We start from the raw sequence: 14354 nt of genomic DNA on the forward strand, positions 1-14354 counted from the left end.
TTACATTTATTTGGTTTTTTTGAGGATTTATTATTTTTTGTTCTCATTTATGTTGTTTCAGAAGCAGGACAGAATATCAGAGAGATCCACTGTATTTGAATCAGAGAAAAGGGTATATTTATGTCATCATTATATATTGTCAGTATTGACTTCTCCTAAAGAGTTTATGGATTTCTCTTTAGCGTTGACTAAGATCTTGAGAAGATATTCCTCTACACCGTTAGGTTATGATTATTTGATCATCTCAAAGCACATTTGCTTAAATTAATTAATTAATTAATTAATTTAATTCATCAAAATGTATTTTACTTAAAGTTAAATGATTTTTGATTAAATAAAGTGAAAGTTTAATTTTAAAAAGATTATTATTAAATTATTTAAACGATTTAAATTTTTTGGTATTGTTTTACAATTTATTTTAAATACTACAATAAGATTTTATTTTGTCTGCTTGAATAGGAAAAGGAAGCATTGGGGAAGAGGGTCTCAAACATGGAAGAAGAATTAAAGGTACGTCGATCAAAATTTGTAGTCGATCAAGTCTGTTTTTAATATGCATTTGCCTTGTTATTCTAAGCCCAATCTAGTTTAGCCACCTGAAGTTGGGGTGACTTTCAAGAGCATGTTCAAAGATGCTAACCTCAAAACTTACTAAGAAAGTTTGTTTTAATTAACTGACGAAAAATGTTATATCTCTTGTAGCATTAGTCAAGTTGTCATACAATGGCTATTGTAGCTTCTGTACCTATTTTAACCCATGTTAGCCAACTATGGCGCAACTCACAAAGCATCTCACAGCTGCAGTAGTACATGGTGACCTAGTTTCAGCTACGCCAGGGCCAAACTGAATACAGCACAGAGATACGGCATGGCTTTTGTTCAGCATTCCAGCAGTAATTGCACATAGCTGGCATTTTGAGGGGCCAAGAAGAACACAGTGCCAAATATATCAGAAGCAAAATCAATGCGAAAGGGGTGAGATATCTGCATTGAGTGTAGCGCGCCACACTCAATAGGATAATTGATCCATGTTTCAATTGAGGTAACAAGGTTTCTGGGCTGCTTGGGCCAATAATTCTGGATAAGATTTCCATTTATGTTACAAATATGCAGATAGTTTTAGTTCCAGAACATAATCAAGAGAATACAATATATTTATACAGCTATTCAAAAACTTTGTATACTGCAGTTTCCAGGCCACAAGTTTAAGGTGCATTCACACTGACTGTGGTTAAATCAGTGGAGGTCAAAAAGTTTCTGTACTTTTGATTGCTCGTAGACATTCCTTTTTGACTGCGGTATCCAACTGTATCACGAGGTGGATCACATGAACTCAACTCCCATTTGTAGTCACTGTGCATTTGCATAACACAGTGTCAAAGTTTCCAGTGACAAGCAGTTTGTCTGTCTTCACTGTATTCAACATGAATGTGACGTGACATGATCACAGTCAATTAGGTTATATTTAATATTTAATGTTCAGTTATGTGGAGCAGGATTTTGGACCGGTAAAATGGCCAGGCTTCCTAGCTCAACACGCAGAAATAGAAAACCAAACGATTAACAAGCATGCCCAGAAGCTTGTCTCAGTGGAGGCTGGTTGGGACCAACAGTTCAGATTTCAGAGTTCAGAAGAGATCCATGTCATTTGTCACTTTATCATGTCACACCTGTAAGGACGGTGTAAAGTTAAAATGTGCCAACTGTCACATCGCCAAATGACTCTGTCGCTAATGTCACCTCAAATCACCAACTCACATGACTTCATGAAAATGAATGATTTCTAATCACTTGTCGCTAACAGCTCAGTGATTATCAGAGTACTGTATTGTTAGCTTAGCAACATGCTAACGGCAAACACAGTGGTATTAAAAATGTGTTCAAATGTACAAGTGTTATTTGTGCGACATTTTACAATATTTCTCGTCGCTCATGTCACGCAACTCCAACCCGGTTTCAAGACAAGTTGTAATAATAGTGAGTGATGGTGAAATCCTAAGAAATATTACAAGTTAGCTTGTAAAAAATGTACTCACATTGAGAAAAATAACCTAACCAAAAAAAATATTATTGCGATTTTTACCATAAAGTCGAACTCTTTTCCAAACTCCTAAACCTAACCATGATTTTAATAGGAAAATCACTGTTGTGAACCATGGAAAAAGAAAACATTGGTGTTTGGAACAAGACAAGGGAAGCCAGTTATTGTACTAGACTACCAGTCATTTGTATTGCATTAATAAATATGAAATGGGTAACCAAATTGTTCACAGAAGTATCCTTTCTTAAAATAAACCCTTACAAAAATCGAGAGTCATGGCAAATTTGCCGTTAACTTGCCACAAATTTGCCATTGTTCATCTTCACATGCAAATGAGATTTGAAATTGTCCATTGTTACCAAAGGTTTGCTGCAGGTTCACCGCTACCAGTGAAAACAGCAAACATTTGTGATGAATCACAAGCTCATTTGTATGTGAAAATAATGAGTGACACATTTGTGGCAAATGTGCTACTAGATTGTCAGAACTCCAGCTTTTTTGTAAGGAAAGTACTTGATAGGATGCCAACTTAAACAATGTCTGTTTTGTATCAATGGATGCTGATTGGTTGGTCTCTATGGGAATAAAATGTGTACCTTTTAAGTCATAGTCATACGAAATCTTACGATTTCACCATCTTGTATAAATTATTACGAGTTGTCATAAGATTATGTTGGCAACTCTCATGACATGACATGAAAATGAACGACTTCCAGTCTCATTGTCTTTGCAAATCACTGTCTGTGTGAATGGCCATTGACCCTTCTTTTATGAGTACATTTTATAAAGTATTATATAAACTGACTAGACACTTTACAAGTTAAAAGCAATTGTACTTTCATCAGTGATGTCACTATTGCCCCAGCAGACACCCCCAGTGAGATTTCGCTACCAGCACTGAGTTGATCCTCAGCTGGAGAGGGTGAAGGGGGGGTAGATGGTGAGTGGTTTGCCCCATGCGTTGCTGCCTGCTCACACACATAAAGGGCACCACCACACCCATTACTCATGGCAATGCAACGTTGTGTGTGTTGATTAGATCACTTCAGTTCACTCACTGTCACATATTTATTGTAATCCAGATTTGTATTCATGCTCTCATTCTTTCTAAATCTCTCAAAATTACTCAATATCTTACTGTAAATTCCTCTGGTGTGTCTCAATAAGCTCCCTATTTCAGTAACAGGGTCAGTTTTTCAAGTAGGACTTTGGGTTTGGGTCGGGTTAAGATTTGTAAATAATTAAATAATAAAAAGGCTCTCTGAACTTGATTCGCGCACGCGAGTTAGTTGGGTCGAGTTCGGGCTTAAAATCTGACAGTATCGTTCGGGCTGGGTAGGGTCGGGGACACAGTCTTGGGTATGGGTCGGTTTCGGGTTTCATTTTAAGGCCCATGCAGACCTATAACCCTAACCCAGAATGCATCATAAAAAACAGGGTAGCATCGTTGCTCACGATGTTCCCTTGCCTGAAATATTGTCTCTCAAGTCATTAGAAAAGTCAGAAGCCTTGTATTTTTTAAAAAGGTATTTTGTTTGTAATTATCTTTCATTCATAATGTTCAGAACATAAATGTTCTTTTTAAAATTTGAGTTTTTAGAAGATTAAAAATAAACTTTTAATTTCTTAATTCATGTCATTTATCTATCATAATAGTACTGTATATTTTAATATATACAACAAATATACACGATAGTATCATTTATACAGTGATATTGTTGAAATGTGAAACCCTGCAAAAGTGGATAAACACCATTTCAAGTGACCGATTTCAAGATCACCATATACTGATTCACGACATCAGGAGCTAGGGAGCGAGATGTATGTATAAGAAACTGCAACATGCAAATAACCTTTTCTGATCATCCAGTGATGACAAATAAGCTCTGTTTTCAAATCTAGTGAGCAGCCTCCCAGTACAGCACTGTAGGGCACCATATGTTTGTTCCAGATGCAAAGATTTTTCCAAAAGGTAGACAGCATATTGTCATCTAAAGGCCTGTTCACACCAAACCCGTTTTTTTGGTACGAATGTTTGTTCTGAACAAGCTTTTGTATGTAACAATGGATTCCGATGCTGTTATTCAGTCCGATAAATCGTCCTCGTTTTTTTTACGGAGAGTGTTCCGATTTTTTTTTCTTTGAACTGCGATGAAAACTGACTGGCCAATGAGATAAGACATTTTTGTCAGTCACTGCAGCTGCTCAATCCAGCATGTTGGTGGCACTAATCAACTGGCAAACATCGGCATTGGACGTGCAGCTGATACAAACCCGAAATTTATATACAGTACTTAAAAATAAATAGTTGCAGTTCATGAACCTTTGGTACTGCAAACATAAACCTGTTCTGTTTTTTAAATTCTGCTTATGGTGTTTTGTCTTAATGTTCATTATTTAATATGTATATCACTGTACCTGTTACATTCTCATGGCATTAAGAATAGCAGCGAGGTTCAGCAATTTGTTTTGACCAAGACACCAGGCCTTAAGACACCTTGTTTTGGCCAAATTAAAAGGCAGCATCACAAGTATCCTTTACAGATAAGGCATTCACAGAATGCATAGGGGAAAACAGGTGAACAGACTCAAGAGAAAAATCATATACTCTTATAAATCACTTACATAGACAAAACGTTATTATATGAAAAAATACAAGAATGTTTATATCGACTATCCCTAACCTCAAATAACCCTAACCCATAACCCTAGCTTAAACTAGCTAAGATCAGCAAACCATTTTAGGCTGGTTCAGTGGTGTAACTTTAGGCAGTAAAGAGGGGTGACTGTATCAGCAAATATGAAAAATTAGAGATGGACTATTTCACCTAATATTTGTGTGTGGTATGCATTTTTTATGTTTTACAGAGTAATATGTTGTTAGCTTAGCAACATGCCAATGCCATAAATGACTGTTTAGTTGTGGTCACATTTACCTTTTCACAGCGATATTTTTTTTTTTTACACTTCACTTTGTACTCTGGGAGAGTGAAGAAACTCACTGCTAAAATGATTTGCTTGACCATTGTGAATATTCAGTGTAGCTATGTACAAAGCATTGCTACACAGAGGTCACTGCCAAACAAAGCAACTTCCTATTAGTAAAATTTACGTCCCAAATTTACCAAGCTTTAACCTCATGTGAAATCCACATAGGGAAATTATTTGCCAATGGATGTGCAACAGCTGAAATTCCTGAGAGCAGATTCCCAATAAGATGACTTCACTTTGGCACAATTTCATTGTGCAAAGGTAAATGAGAGCCTTTAAGAGAGTTGCTTCCTAAGATGAGCATTTCAAATGGTTCCATGTCAGTTAGAAGGTAGCTGCCTATTGTAGGCTATAGGCAACAAGCCAACTGACTTGGTTTTGAAACAAAACTATTGAGTAAACGAAGCACTCACTAGAAAGAGCCAGAAGCCATTGCTCCTAAGCACTATCTAGAAACCATGAAAAAAAGCAGTCATACTGGCTTTCTCGGCTGTGCGATTTGACACGCCTTCCCTTTTTTGTAAAATCAGTGAGTAATTCTAAAGTTAATTCAGACAATATCTGACTAAAAGCATTCTTCGAAGCAATGATTTACCAAAGAGCTACAAACATATGCTCTATGCCTTGTAGTCCTTTGCAGGTTTTTTATGCATATGAGAAACTCAATGGCCTCATCCCAGATCTGTAAACTGTGAAACCATGTTTGGAACATTGTCAGACCTCAGAGTTTCTCCACATGCTGTACAGGAAGTATCTGAGGTTGACCACAAATGCCTCACACAACTCATTAATCTCCTTACTAGGTTGTTATTAGACTTATTTGTGAGAAAACATTTGCTCATGCAATGCCCATGCTTGGTCTTGGCTGGTTTATGCTGGCTATTACTGGTTTGATGCTGGTCTAGCTGGTGGACCAGCAGAGCCATGCTTTTCATTAAGTTAGATGTAGGCTTGTTCCATTTGTCCTTTTTGTGAATTAAGGCAGTTGCATGCACTGTGTTTGTGTGAGTTTGTCCAGCACAGATTTGCTCTTACTTGATGATCTTTGCATGCTTACTGTATCTGTTTTGTACTTCCTCTTTAAAGTCAATATGAAACAGCATTCACAACCAATTTTGATTCCATAATGTGATGTATTTCAATGAGAAAGAAATGTCAATTCTAGTGTAAGAAATGTAGCCAGCAGGGGCTAGCTGGACCATGCTAACCAGCCAAATCTTGACACCTTGTTGATGTCGGCTGAAAAGGAAAGTAGTAGTAGTAGTCCTTTATTGTCACATAGTCACAAGTACCATTGAAGTTGCTTCAGAGGCAGAGCAAATTATAACATTTGATGACAGATTATGAAGAAAAATGTATTTTCTGTTGGAATAACACTGACCAAATGAATTGTTCACAGTAAGACCAGGAACGTGATAGTAAAATTTTTAATCAACAAGAAATCTAACTCAAACACACTAATGATTTCCCATTTCTTCCCAAACCCTCTTTAATGTTACCTCACACTTGTAATTCCTTGCCCTCTCTATATTCTCAGACCCTTCCTGCTCTGGCTCGGCTACAGGCTCTCCGCAGTGGTAATGAGCGCCTACTAGTGGAGAACAAAGCTATGCTCCGCACCCTCGCCCACCTCTCTCAGATGGCTTCTCTCCCTGAGTCGGAGGATCTCTAGTCCTCCGCTCAGTCTCTTTCCCTACCTCCTTCCAGTTCTCCGTTGCACCCTAAAGTCCTCTTTCTCCACCCCTCTCAGGCAGGTCTCTCTGTCTCTTTTGTTTTTCTTGCATTGCAGAGCTTTTTCTTAATGCTTTCTTTCTTTCTTTCTTTCTTTCTTTCTTTCTTTCTTTCTTTCTTTCTTTCTCTCTCTCCCTGTTCCTCTTATGGGTCTGGGGAATGGCAACCCCTCACATTCCTCCTGCACGTGATGACTTTGAAGATATTTTTAGCTCTTCCAAACCCATGACTAAACTTCTCCTCTTTACTCTAGCAATGTCAGTGTGAAATCACTGCTACAGAACATTAAAATACTAGTAGTCCTACATCTATACTAAGTGGTTTCAGTGGTTGGTTACATACTCTTTGACATAGATGCCTTCAGAGGTTTATTTATGTTTAATTTTTTTTGTTACAAAAATTTGGGACATGTCGGGCACTTTTAGCGCTGTGGACTTCTAGAAAGTTATGTTAAAGCATTTCTTTTTCACACTATATATATATATATATATATATATATATATATATATATATATATATATATATATATATATGTGTCTAATAACAAGGTCCAACATTATATGTATATCAATTTATGTATTTGTTTTCTGAAAGTCATGAAAATTCCCACCACAGTTTCACTTCCAGCACATCTCAAGTTCTGTGTCAAGAACTTTGTTGTGGAAATGACATTGATGGAAATTACATTTTTTGTTTTTTAAAGAAAGTGACCAACTTTTTCTTCTGGCTAAGGCTAATTTAATTGCTAACATTTTATGTTTCTTAAACGCATGCAATTAAATCATATTTTCACACTTTTTTCATAATATTATCAAAATTACAGCTTGATTGGAAATCTAATGAAAATAATCTACTCAGTGATATTTACTTCAATTTCACTTATTTCATTTCAGTCTCATATTTCATTTCAAGCATGCTGTTAACTGATACTTCTGTCGACAAGTACACTAACTTAAAAAAATTTAATAAAATAGAGGCAAGATTTTTTGTGTGTGGTGGGCAGTCATCATTTTTGAATAATGGATAGAAATAATTTTCACACAATAAATATTGAAATATGTATTGCACTATTTTATTGAAGCTTTTTTGGCTTTCACAACGAAAGTGAACCGAAAGCGAAGCGTCTTGAGTTTCATGTGTTCACAGTGAACACAATAAGTGTCACCGAGCAGCACTTAAAACAGCACTCATTACATCAGACAAAGGAATATATTGCTTGTTTTCAAATGCTTGTGAAAAGGCAAAAGGCTCTATTAGTTTATTTTCACTAAAAGAAAAACACACAAAGCAACACAATGCAATCAATATCAAACATAGAAGTGTTAAAAGGAAACATGTTCCATCTGAGCACACAGGGAGAAAAAAGATAATCCACTTGCTGAATGGATGCAGATCTAAATGACAAATAGTGTTGATTTGCGTTCCAGAGCACAATAGATGTTCCCACAACACTAAAGAGGAACATTCTTCAGATGTGGCCCAGGCTTATATGCTCACAATGATGCAAACAAAAGGGGCGGAGCATAAGGTGTCTCATGCCAAAGGAATTGGCAGTCCTGAGAGGAGCTCCCATAGCGTCAGCAACTGAAGCAGCATCAAAGTGACCAACTTTAAAGGGAATTGTTTGTTTCAATAAAAATCAACGCCTGGAACATGAAAGTGCCTGAAATTAAAATTTGATATTTAATAATAATCAATATAACAATAACATTGTTAATTCATATGAATATTAGGAATATTAATAATAACGAAATATGCAATTATGAAATAAATCATATGATGTAAAATTAACATAAAAGTTAAATAATAAAAAAAAAATAACCCTAGAAATTCAAATTCATGCTATATATAAGTTTTTAGTTTTAACTTACATGTCAAATAGATCTCTTTCTGTGAAGCATTTGTGCCTTTATTGCTTTAAAAAAATAAAATAAAATAAAACATCAATATGAGGAACCCTATTTGTGGAAAATGCCAAATATTTCCTCAGTGCTGTGAGTCTGTCTGTGTGTCTATATGTATAAGCTGGCTATTTCTAAAAGGGAGATAGCATAAAAAAAAACTTTTGTTTTTATTTTTTATTTATTATCCAAAGGATGGAAAGATTTGATATGAAGTCATGAATTGCTGGCTTTGCTCTTGTTAAAGCTTTTGTAGTGCTTGCACTGCTCTTTTACTCAGTGCAGTATTAGGAGGAGATGACTCAGAAGACCAGCCTTCTGTCTGTATGCCTTGTTTTTGATCTCACTTCTCTGAAAAACACACTGTATGCATGAGCACATATTCACAATGCAGTGTGCCAACTGACATTTATACCACTATAAAGTTGAATTTAAATATCATACACTGTTATCGGTTGTGATCTGAAATTTTAACATCTGTCTTGTTGATTTTTTTTTCACACAATGTGTTCATCTCAATCAACAGAATGGCTATATTACATATTTTGAATGTGCACCAAGTATTTTTTTTTTCATTTGCTCCTAATAACTGAATAGCACTTATTGCAAATAGAAAAAGCTGTTTTATTGTACATAAATTGGGTGGCCCCATCTTGGTTGCCACTATGTTAAGATCGTTTGACCAGCCAAATTTTACTGCCTTTTATATGATTTTCAATTGCAGATTAAATTCATTTTAGGTGACAAAATCACCTGCAAATACGTTTGGTTACGTATGTAACCTAAGTTCCCCGAGGGAGGGAACGACACGTTGTGTCGGAGAAGCGACACTAGGGGTCTCTCTTGAGCGCCGATATTCACCTCTGACCTATTGAAAAGGGCCAATGAGAGTTGGCAGTCAGTATTTGCATACCCCGCCCCCGCATACGGGTATTTAAGCGGGGCAAATACGGAAGTTTAGTCAGGACTTTTCTGAGGAGCCGGAAATGGTCCGGCCACAACAGTGGCTCGGTTCAGCGACATGGCGGAGGAAAGACACAACGTGTCGTTCCCTCCCTCGGGGAACGGAGGTTACATACGTAACCAAACGTTCCCCTTCTGTCGCTCTCTCCACGTTGTGTCGGAGAAGCGACGCTAGGGGACCCATTCCAATCTTGCCATGTGCTGAACCGTGTACGTGAACTGCCGATACAGAGGCGGGCAGGGATTCATCCAGTGCCGCGTATCGTCTGTACCTGGCTGCACGTACCCTTCCCCCAATGCCCCATACGAACATCGGGATCCTTCTAGTTACCCTGAGAGGGGAACAAGGCGATGTTTGCCAACATGGGAATGGGCCAGCCTGGCTGGGCCTCTTTTCTCTCTATGTTTCTCGCATAGAGCAATCACGCCGGGGCCCTTACACGCATATAGGGAAGGGGGTCTTACCCAGACCCTGCGGAGACCACACCTGCCCTTTTTCTTGGGGAGGAAAAGTGGTAGACACGTCACACGGCCGTCTTAGGGCTCCTGTGGAAAGTATGGTGCGGTGGTAGATCCAGCCTCGAAAGGGGGGAGTTGCTACAGCACGGCGACCGGGGCAGCTATAACTGCCTAAGGGAGACACGGGGGTCCGCTCGTAAGGGGACAGAACCGTGGAAATACACACAGGGGGAGTCCGAGCAGGAGGCCTTACCTGTGGAGCACCTATACCAGTACAGGGTAGCCATCAGGGTACCCGCAGTGGCTTGGGTCGGCGAGTTCCTCCGTTAAACCGCGGACCCGGAGGGCTGGGGAGGAATCGACCAGGGTCCCGACTCGGAGTGGGGCGCCCTGGGAAAAAAGGCGCACTACTTAACCTTGACGTCAGGAAAAGGGCGCTGGGCGCAAGCGATCCACCCGGCCGGTCAGTCTACGCGTTAACGAGTTCTACGGGCTCGGACCTGACAAAACACGAGACGCAACCGACTCAACGCGGAGGTTGTAAAACCTCGCGAAGGTGTTGGGTGTTGCCCAACCCGCGGCTCTACAGATGTCTGCTAGGGAGGTGCCCTTGGCCAGTGCCCACGAGGACGCAACACCCCTTGTTGAGTGAGCTCGGACCCGCAAGGGTAGGGGCACGGCCTGGGTGTGATAAGCCAGTGTGATGGCGTCAACAACCCAGTGGGCGAGCCTCTGTTTGGAGACGGCATTCCCTTTCTGCCGTCCCCCAAAGCAGACAAAGAGCTTGCAGGTTCACTACCTGATCTCGGAATGGTGTGGTAGGAACCTTGGGCACATAGCCCGGTCGCGGTATTAGGATCACAGACGTATCTGCCGGACCTAACTCCAGGCAAGTGTCGCTGACAGAGAACGCTTGCAGGTCCCCGACCCTCTTGATAGAGGCGAGCGCGATCAGCAGGGCCGTCTTAAGAGAGAGGGCCCTGAGTCCAATTGATTCAAGCGGCTCAAAGGGGGGTCTCTGGAGTCCTGCCAAGACTACCGAGAGATCCCAGGAGGGAACTAGGCCTGGCCGGGAGGGATTCAACCTCCGGGCACCTCTCAGGAACCTGAGGATCAGGTCATGCTTACCCAAAGACTTGCCGTCTACAGGATCGTGGTGGGCGGCAATGGCGGCAACATACACCTTGAGGGTGGACGGGGACAGCCTCCTGTCCAGCCTCTCCTGTAGGAACAGGAGCACTGACTTAATCGTGCATCTCTGTGGGTCTTCAGTTCGGGAAGAACACCAATCTGCGAACAAGTGCCACTTTAGGGCGTAAAGGTGCCTGGTAGAGGGGGCTCTGGCTTGGTTGATTGTATTCACAACGGTCACCGGTAAGCCGGCTAGCTCTTCCGCATCCCGTCCAGGGACCAGACGTGGAGGTTCCAGAGGTCTGGGCGCGGGTGCCAGAGCGTGCCCCGTCCCTGAGAGAGGTCCTTTCTCAGGGGAATTCGCCAGGGAGGAGCTGTCACGAGAAGCCTGAGTTCCGAGAACCAAGTCCGAGTGGGCCAGTAGGGGGCCGCTAGCGTGACTTGCTCCTCGTCCTCCCTGACCTTGCACAGCACCGGTGCAAGAAGGCTCACTGGGGGAAATGCGTACTTGCGCAGCCCCGAGGGCCAGCTGTGTGCTAGCGCGTCTGTCCCGAGGGGAGCCTCTGTTAGGGCGTACCAGAGCGGGCAGTGGGAGGTTTCCTGGGAGGCGAGCAGGTCTACCTGGGTCTTGCCAAACCGTTCCCAAATCAGCTGGACCGACTGGGGGTGAAGCCTCCACTCCCCGCCGGGCAGGCGTTGTCGTGATAGCGCGTCCGCTACAATGTTGAGCTTGCCAGGGATGTGAGTGGCACGCAGCGACTTGAGTCGCTGCTGGCTCCATAGGAGGAGACGGCGGGCGAGTTGTGACATGTGGCGGGAGCGTACGCCGCCTTGGCGATTTATGTACGCCACCACCATGGTGCTGTCCGATCTCACGAGGACGTGTTTGTCCCGAACTAACGGGACGAACTTCCTGAGAGAAAGAAGGACGGTCAGCAACTCCAGGCAGTTGATGTGCCAACGCAGCGGGGCCCCTTTCCAACGGCCCGCTGCTGCATGCCCGCTGCACACGGCACCCCACCCGGACCGGGAGGCGTTGGTTGTGACCAGAACGCGTCGGGACACCTGCTGCAGGGGCACTCCTGCCCGTAAAAAGCAGAGGTCTGTCCAGGGTCGGAGTGTTTTGAGGCAGGCGGGGGTGATCCTTACCCGATGCGTGCCGTGGTGCCATGCTTGTCTCGGGACTCGAGTCTGGAGCCAGTGCTGGAGTGGTCTCATATGCATCAACCCCAGCGGCGCGACCGCCGCGGAGGACGCCATATGCCCCAAGAGCCTCTGGAAAGGTTTTAGAGGGACCACTGTGCCTGGCTTGAAGGAAGCGAGGCAATCCAGCACCGACTGAGCACGCTCGCTCGTGAGTCTAACTCCAGCCCGAGAAAAGAGATGCTCTGAACCGGAGAAAGCTTGCTCTTTTCTCAGTTGACCTGAAGCCCCAAGCGGCTGAGGTGCCGGAGCACCTGGTCTCTGTGTGTGCATAGTAACTCTCGAGAGTGTGCTAGGATGAGCCAGTCGTCGAGGTAGTTGAGAATGCGGATGCCGGCTACTCGTAGCAGGGCAAGGGCCGCCTCTGCGAACTTCGTGAAGGCGCGAGGGGACAGAGACAGGCTGAAGGGGAGGACTTTGTACTGAAACGCCTGGCCGTCGAACGCGAACCGTAAGAATGGTCGTGTCGTGGCAGAATTGAGACGTGGAAGTACGCATCCTTCAGGTCTACCGCTGCGAACCAATCTAGATGCTGAACGCCAGCCAGAATATTTCTCTGCGTGAGCATTTTGAATGGGAGTTTTAACAAGGCCCGATTGAAAACTCACAGGTCCAGGATTGGTCGTAAGCCGCCGCCTTTCTTGGGTACAATGAAGTAAGGGCTGTAGAAACCCTTCCTCATTTCGGTTGGAGGGACGGGCTCTACCGAGCCCTTGGCTAAGAGGGTCGCGATTTCCGTGCGCAGGGAACTGGCATGCTTGCCGTGTACTGCGGAAAAGCGGACACCCCTGAATGGGGGCAGGAGCCAGGCAAACTGGATTGCGTAACCGAGTCGAATGGTCCGGTGCAGCCAGCGTGATGCGTTGGGAAGCGCAAGCCATGCTTCCCAGCTCTGCGCTAGGGGCACCAAAGGGACGAGTATTTTGGACGTACCCGGCGGGGCCTCGCAGCGGGGCGGAACAGGTAATGCAGCGTCGGGCGGCTTCGTAGCGGCCTGAGGCTGAGGTGCTGAGAATAGACTCAAAGCACTTACCTTGCTCCGTGCACCCGGCAGGGGGCGGGTTCGTGACTGAGGAGGTGGTCTGATGCTGGCGTCCTCTGGACTCGTCTGAACCGGCCGGCCGGGGGATCGTCGTAATCTGAAAGCAGATTGCGGTGAGAATGGCATTTGCGGGCCAGGTGACCCAGAGGCAAAGGAAATAGCTCTTATTGAGAATGTGGGTACCACAGCCCCGGTCAGGGGGTGTGGCAAATGAAAAAACAAAGGATTCTCCTCCCGGCCCTCCACCGGGGGACGGAGCGGTCTTACCACCTCCGGAGCTAACGTCTTCGGCTCTGGGTCGGCTGTCTCAGGAACGCTTGGGAGCCTTCCGGGTCCTAGAGGGGGTTCGTGAGACAGGGGGCGTGCGCCGCCTGCGGGGTGCTCGACGCTGGGGCTGAGAGCTGGGCCCGGGTTGAGGCGGAGCAGGAGCTGGTTTTTTCGCAGGGGGATGCCCTCGGCGGGCAGACGGGGCAGGGCCCGTAGCGGCAGGTCTGCGGCAGGGCATGATGCTTGAGAGATGGCCTCCGTCTGCTTCTTCACCGTGGAGAACTGTTGGGCGAAGTCCTCGACGGTGTCGCCGAAAAGGCCAGTCTGAGAGACAGGTGCGTCCAGGAGGCGGTTCTTGTCGGCCTCACGCATCTCGACCAGACTGAGCCAAAGATGGCATTCCTGGACCACTAGGGTGGCCATCGCCTGTCCGAGTGCCTGCGCTGTGGCCTTCGTCGCTCTCAGGGCGAGGTCGGTCGCTGAGCGCAGTTCCTGCAGCACATCAGGATCAGGTCCACCCCCGTGCATGTTTCTGAGTGCTTTGGCCTGGTGGACTTGCAGGAGGGCCATCGCATGCAGGGCGGAGGCAGCGCGTCCAGCCGCACTGTAGGCCTTCGCGTTGAGC

The 14354-nt window shown here is 44.1% G+C and overlaps 1 protein-coding gene across 10 annotated transcripts in view; it reads left to right on the plus strand.

Annotated features, from left to right (window-relative positions):
- The window catches only part of LOC127618492 (protein phosphatase 1 regulatory subunit 12B-like), a 33402-nt gene that overhangs the window by 16358 nt on the left and 2690 nt on the right, over window positions 1-14354 (plus strand). For 2 of the 10 annotated variants that reach the window (XM_052090970.1, XM_052090971.1), the window contains exons 5-7: window positions 62-112; window positions 460-510; window positions 6570-6782. In XM_052090970.1, the coding sequence (XP_051946930.1) occupies window positions 62-112; window positions 460-510; window positions 6570-6704 (237 nt within the window). In that variant the 3' untranslated portion in view covers window positions 6705-6782. Of the gene's footprint in view, window positions 1-61; window positions 113-459; window positions 511-2906; window positions 2982-6569; window positions 6783-14354 lie in introns of those variants that run through there. The other 8 variants (XM_052090978.1, XM_052090975.1, XM_052090977.1 and 5 more) reach the window with 8 other exon arrangements.

This window comes from Xyrauchen texanus, chromosome 25 (genome assembly GCF_025860055.1).
Source record: "Xyrauchen texanus isolate HMW12.3.18 chromosome 25, RBS_HiC_50CHRs, whole genome shotgun sequence".
NCBI lineage: Eukaryota > Metazoa > Chordata > Actinopteri > Cypriniformes > Catostomidae > Xyrauchen > Xyrauchen texanus.